At 47.1% G+C, this 7144-nt stretch overlaps 1 protein-coding gene across 1 annotated transcript in view; it reads left to right on the top strand.

The window, feature by feature from the left end:
• ZFHX3 (zinc finger homeobox 3) overlaps positions 1-7144 on the top strand; it is a 158500-nt gene that overhangs the window by 110341 nt on the left and 41015 nt on the right. The window contains 1 exon segment of the mRNA XM_006755838.2: positions 3602-3709. Within this exon segment, the coding sequence (XP_006755901.1) occupies positions 3602-3709 (108 nt within the window).

The following is a 7144-nucleotide window of genomic DNA, read 5'->3' as shown; positions in this document are numbered from 1 at the left end:
TGTTCTGAATATTATTAAACTCTTCGGGGAGAAGATGGTTTTGACTTGTCTCTTTCAGTGTAAAAATGGCTGGGTGACTGTTGTATGGGTTGGTGAAGAAACAACTTTGTCTCCTGAAGGAAAGACAGGATTTTCCAGATAAAACCAGATTGTCGGTCCATCAGGTCTTTACTTGTTCCCACCATCTGTCAGTAGCTGATATTATAGAAACAGTATTGACTTCTGTCATGACCCTGGCCATTCGCCACTGACTTCATGGGGGGAAAATGCAATCTTGATCTGTGGGGAGAAACCTCCTCGAGGCCTGGCTGTGCCAGCGTGGGTATCAGATACGCATTCCTGAAAGGAACAGGCCAGATAAGCAGCCTGGGAGCTCTGAGTGTGGCCACAGCTCTCTGTGTCAGAGCCAGATGCCATCACATTTCTGGTTCCCACATGTTTCCAGAGCAGGGAGACCAGGCCCCCTCCCAGGGTGCCCGAGGCCTGGGTCTTAGTGAGTGAGGTTGCCTAAGGCTTTTGAGGGCAATAAAACATACCCTGTCTGCAAAGCATTGTGAGCCCAAGCTGTCCAGACAAATTCATAGTTTGCATCACTGTTTTCTAATCATTTCTCCACCTTTATTGGTATTCAGAGCTCAGTTTTCTGGCTACTGACAGCCTGGGCTTTCATCCATTTTAAAGAGCTATTTTTCCTCTTGCTGTTGATGATGATGGTATAAAGACAGATGGTGTAACTGCTTATGAATGTCCTATTTTATTTCCCCAGGACCAGACAGTTCACTCGTATATTACTTCCACATGCTCAGGTTAGGCGGCCCAGACATTGTCTGCCTCCTGCAGCTAGCTGCCCTTCCAGGCCTGGCCATGCAGAGGGCGACACCTGTAGGGCACAGGTGGAACTGCAAGAAGCTCCTGCCTGGCCGACTGGGACCTGGTTTTTTGGCTGGAGCTGAGGACACTGCTCCCTTGTAAAGGCAGATGGCTTGTCCAGGAGTCCCTTAGGCATTTCTTCTTCCACCAAGCGTATAATAGTCTTTTAGTGAATGACACACAAATGATATTAAGTCTAGGAACTCGAAAAGAAGACTTGATTTTTAAATCTTAAAAAGGAGGGGGAAGAAAGAGAAGCAAATCAGCACCTGGATTAGCCTCATTGAGACTCAGCTGCCTTCACGTTTCTGCTTGGAGTAGGGCGGGGAGGGAAGAAAACAAAAGCCCAAGTAGCTCAGAGAGCAGGGACTCCAGGAATAGTCACAGAGCACCGTGTGGTTCCCGCTCACTGCATCAGTGATGTGCTTGTTCTTCAGTCTGTCTTTTGAATAGATATGGTCACTCTGGCACTGACCCCAGTTCTTTGGGCCTTTCCAAACATGAGTTCTTAACTCCGCTCAGTGGCCCAGGAGAGAGGCGCTGGCCTTGGACACAGCCCCCCTGTGGGCAGATTCCTTTTCTCTTCCGCAAAGCAGCACCTTCAAACACTGTTCACACCAGTGTTCAGACCACTGTGGTGGTGTCAGACTGTCCCCATCTAAGGTGATAGCGTGTGTGTGGGTGTCTGGAGAGCAGAGGCCATCAAGCCATCTCTTTGCATAATCTAATTAGTCAAATGTACCAGTACCACAGATACTTTGTGTCACCGGATGTAAGGGCAAATGAGTAGATTTTAAGAGACCTAGCTGCGTTGGGTAGACTCAGCTTAGTAATATCAATGGGCTAAATGCTAGCATCACCATTCAAAGATGGATTTTACCATTATAGCGCCGAACAATTTTATCAAATGCCTAAAAATATGCATTGAACAGCTGCCTGAAGATAATTAAGATGGTAACTATATTATACCATGTAACCTGCTTGTTTTTGCTCTACTAGCACTTGTGTGTGTGCGTGTCTGTGTGTCTGTGTGTGTGTGTGTATGTGTGTGTGTGTGTGAGCGAGAGAGAGAGAGAGAGAGAGAGAGAGAGTGTGTGTTTCTCTACTTAATGAAGTATAGTGTTAACGTGGCTCTGTATATCTGATTGACTTCAAACCATGCTTGCTTGATTTTTCTCTATTTGAACTAAGTGTAGGTATGGGGAGAAGATGTTAACTTTATGATACAGTAAGGAAAAAGGAGATGTAGAAATTATACATGGAGTCCTCTTCGTTGGAGATGAAAATCATCAGTATCTTATTTCATCCGCGTTCCCTGTGACTGCCTCATAAATCCCCTATTGGAAGTAATGAAGAAAGAATGTTCCTTGACCCCTAGTTCAGTTTCCAGTCCTTAGACTTCCGTTGTCTTTTCAGGAAGAATTAGGAAAATCTGACCCCAAATAGATACTTCTTCCCTCAAGTGTTTGATAAACTCTCTGAGGTCAGTTTACTCTGAACGCCTTTGACTTCCATCGTGAGGTAAAATTTAGAAGCTATTTTCTGGAGGGTCGGAGTGTATGACACCTTGCAATATTGAAAAGTGGAGTTGCAGTTGGAGGGATGGACCTAGGGTGACAGTGAACAGAGCCCCAAATCCATGAGCCTAGATTGGACCCCAATACCATGTCCCTGTGGGTGTGGTCTGGTACCGAGCTCAGGTGATGGACATGGGCAGCCAGGAGCTCACGGGCCGGTACCCAGGCAGTTGTGCCCTTCCAAGTGCCCTACGTGTCGGCATTACCCGCCGTGGTTTGCCAGCCTCATTCGTTCACTAGCCCATTCCCAGTGAGTGAGTGGATAACAATCCAAAGGGCCAGGAGAATGAGAGGGACATGTCCCCCCCACCCCAACCCCCCAGCACCTGGAGTGTCTTACCCTCTTCCCCACATGGGCAAGTGGCATTTTACTTTATGGTTAACCTGCTGTTGGAAATGACCATTCCTCTACCTTCACTAAAGCATTATGTGTTGAGCTGAAGAAAATTCCCTTGGTTAGTTTTAAGCCAGCAGTGGGTAATGAATGGAATAACTTCAAAAGGAAAGTATATGATTCTATTAAGTTTTTTTCTCCTCCTTGCCACTGACACCTGATGTGCCCACAGATGTCATTTTCTAGAACTCTTCATATTGATGAAATCATATGACTGATATTTTATGACTCTTCAGAGTATGAATGACTATTACAAAAAAAACAACCTCCTGCCACGATCTGGCACGTGTGCAGGTACCTTGAGGCCTATGCGGGGCCAATGCTTGAGTCGAGTCGCATTCAGTGCCAGGATGCACTGGGGTTGGAGCCAGGCAAGGAGCCCCTCTTCTGCGCCTCCAAGTGTAAAATTTTGCATTTTCAAGTGTAAAAGACGTGCATGCAACTTCAGGAATTTGGATGGAGTTATTCCTTCAACAGGATTGGCTTTTCAATAAGAAACACTCAAACGAGGCATTCAGAACCCTCTGGAAAAAACCTGTCCACATGTCCAGGGCGAGTCCCACTCGCGTGCCAGGTGGCGGGAAGGACAGCCCCACTGCTTGCCCAGGCCTCAGTGTAGCCATTGCAGCCGGCCTCGGCCCACGGGGAGGCGAGGAGGCACGTCATTGTGTCTTGTGGTTGGTAATTCCTTGGAGTAGGAGCCAGGAGTCCATCTTCTGTCGAGTTTTAATCGTTGACATTTTTTTTCCTTCTGTTTCAGAAGAAGCCATTGAAGATGTTGAAGGGCCCAGCGAAGCAGCTGCTGACCCAGAGGAGGTTGCCAAAGACCCGGAGAGTGGAGGCGAGAAGGACCAGGGCAAGTGGACAGGTAGTGTGTGCGGCTGCCCTGGAGCCCCGTGCTCCTCCCGGACGGGGAAGGCTGCCTGGCAGGGAGCAGATGCATCCTTAAATCCCCCCGGAAACCTTGGCTCTGCGCACATTGGAGAATTCTGTTTTTGCTTTTCTGAGTGGTCACCCTCCTTCTCCTTCTATTCTGTTCTATTAAGGAACTTGTAAAGGTTTTATAATTGGCCCCTAAACCATCTCGTTTACTAGCATCCAGGGGCCTGGCTGTGTGGGGGACTTCCGTGTTTGTGAAGTCACATTTTTCAGCAGCCCCTCCCTGTTGTTGGCCCTGGATGTGGTTTTTTCTCTGGTTCAGATCGAGGCCCCTACCCCACCTGCTCCATGCCCAGCAGAGGGATTTGCCATGTGGAACCTGATCAGGGTCACCCCAGTCTCGTAAGGAGCCTGTGGTTAAGGGTGGGCTCCACCCTGCATTTGGGGCCTGGGTAGGATTCGTGTGCCCTACCCCGTACCCCACCCACACCTGGAAATGCACCCAGAGGGGAGACAGGCAGTGCAGCCAGGCAAGAGGCCGTCTTACCAAGAGCAGAAGAAATGGAAGAAGTCAGGAAAGGAAGTGCTATTTCTGGAAAAGCTGGCGTGGAGAAAAGGGAACTGGCCATCTCCCGTGATGACCAATTCCTGTACTAAGAGCAGAGACTAAGGAAGAAAAGCTTAGGGTTTCTGAGGAACAAAATCATTGCTGAGAAGACTTATCGGGACAGATAAGTCTCCCAGGAACCACCACAATAATTGGAGGAAATGATCTGACAGGCAGCAGAAATTATTGTGCTAAGTCTTACTGCCCCCCATTATTAATATTGTAATATTCAGGATTTTTTTTTTTTAGAAAATATTTACCTTCTGGAGTCTGTATTGGTTGGGCCTTTGTTACTTTTCCAGGCATGACTGTTCTTAAATCATGTTCAGTGTTGGCCTCCACTCTTTAAACAAGATACAGAATCTTGGAGAGAGGCCAGAGGACAGCAATGAAAATGACTGAAGGCTGAGAAATACTGCCTCTGGGAAGAGGCTGAAGAAATCAGGGCTATTCCGCCTGGAAGAGAGAAACTCGAGAGGGAGATAACAGCTTCCAAAGACAGGGAGGGATGCTGAGAGCGTGGACGGCGCACTAGGCGGACTTTACGTCCACACTGCTTGTTGTCCCCTTGGAACTGGGCTCTGGGGTGTCCAGGGCCGGAGGTCAAGATAGCGCTGAGGGCCAAGCATGAGCACCTTGGGGAGGTTTGTAAGAACAGGAAGTAGGGTATGGACTTCTGTGCCCAGAGGCCCTGTGTCGGGGAAGGGCCATCTGTGTGGCTTCGCATGGACCAAGACCCCAGTTTTTGCTGTACTATTAAAGCATGATCTAGACCAGCGGTTCTCAACCTGTGGGTCGCGACCCCTTTGGTGGTCGAACGACCCTTTCACAGGGGTCGCCTGAGACCATCCTGCATATCAGATATTTACATTACAACTCATAACAGTAGCAACATTACAGTTACGAAGTAGCAACAAAAATAATTTTATGGCTGGGTCACAACTGAGGAACTGTATTTAAAGGGCCAGAAGGTTGAGAACCACTGATCTAGACAGACTTTGCAAACAGATAGCAGTTAAACATATCTGCCTGGGGAAGAGGATTTTAAAAACTCAGTTTGAAGACTGAGTAACCTTTCAGACGACCTGTATTTTGTTTTTATGACTTGGGTGCCTGGTTTCAGATCCTGGCTCTGCCACTTACTAGCTCTGTGGCTTTGCTCCAGGTACCTTACCCTTTCTAGGACTCAGTTTCCTCATATGAGATGGTGATTAAAAATAGGACCCATTTCCACAGGATAGCTGTGTAGATTATTTGAATATGGGAGTCTCAGAGCAGTGCCTCACATATAGTAAGCTCTATAATAGGAAGGTTTGGGTGTTGTTTTTAAGTTTGATTAAATAAGATTGGGAGAACTAGTCGCAGTTTCTCTTCCAGGCCTCCCATAGGAACGTGAAAGGCGCCAGGCAGCATGTGGCTTCTGGGGATGTTGAGAAGCTGGGAACAGTATATAAGGATGTAGTGAGATCATGCAGATGATCTTTGGTGAATAATTTCCTGCATTCTGTATGCTAAGGACACTAAGAAAACAACAAGAAGTAATTGCCACTTACAAAGCACCTACTGTGTGCCAGACCCCTTGCAGAGTTCTTTGTATATGTTTCTCTAATCCAGGGGTGGGGAACCTTTTATCTGCCAAGGGCCATTTGGATATTTATAACATCATTCAAAGGCCATACAAAATTATAAACTTAAAAATTAGCCTGCTATAATTGATCAAACATTTAATTAACTCTTCCCTAATGCCTTGGCAGGGCCAGACCAAATGATTTTACAGGCCTTATACGACCCACAGGCTGGACATTCCCCCTGTGCTTACACCAGTTCAGGGCAAGCTTGATTGAGGGTGGTTCATTTAACCACATTCAGGGTGTTTGTGATGCAGTGGAAGTGTGCCTTCACAGTGTTGTGGACACGCTAGGGAGCCCAGAGCCTCCTAGAAGACTCAAAACTAGCACCGTAAAAATGAACATCTTTAAAAAGACTCCATTTTCTTGTTCGTTCATTCATTCATACAACAGGCCACCCTTTACCTCCAAAAGATGGAGACGATCCAGGCAAACCGAGAATGAATAACTCAGAGGTGCACCCTGTCAGCTGCACAGCAGTAAAGAGAGAAGGGAAAATTTTGTCCCAACTCCCCCCGCAAATGATCCTCTTTTGACCTGGAGCATAATTTTGTCTCTGTTGCCTGAGTGTGTAATGACAGGCTTTATTAAAGGACTTGGTCGAGCTGATCTTGGGATCGATGTGGGGGCCAGCCACCTCTTCTGAGCTTGCTTTGGGATCTTCAGCATTTTATGAAAAATGTCTGCGTTTGTTCCATTTACTCCCTAAATTGAGCTGTTCCTATCTGATTAACTGTGATGGGGAGTGCTTCCTCCTGGCAAATAAATAAATAGTGATTTCACAATTTGTACTGCTGATTAGTGGCTGCTCATGATGCAGATTAATAATATTTCAAATGGGCCTGGCTAATTGGCATTTTCTCAGCTACTGATTATGTAGTTTGGGGGGTTTGTGCAGGAATCGGTAATCTTTACTAACATTTTTTAGCTGGCTAGTTTCACATTGCAATGGGACTCCTTGTTTCCTTTTTGGTGTCTCTTAGTGGCCCTCTCTGGGCTCCTTGTATTTAGCAGGCAGGTCTTTTCCTTGAGTGGCAGGAAGACAAGCAAGGTAGTGGTTTGAATCGCGGCAGCGGCAGTCCCCCATGGTCAGTGGCTGGGTCTCTGCCCACATGCCGGACACTGGGTAGAGTTCCACTGATCCACATTCTGTGAGGTTAGAGGCCTCGCCTCCAGGACTGGGACACTC

This window comes from Myotis davidii, unplaced genomic scaffold (assembly GCF_000327345.1).
Source record: "Myotis davidii unplaced genomic scaffold, ASM32734v1 scaffold453, whole genome shotgun sequence".
NCBI lineage: Eukaryota > Metazoa > Chordata > Mammalia > Chiroptera > Vespertilionidae > Myotis > Myotis davidii.
Note: the sequence above shows the minus strand (reverse complement) of the source record. Positions and strands in the feature narration are given on the sequence as shown.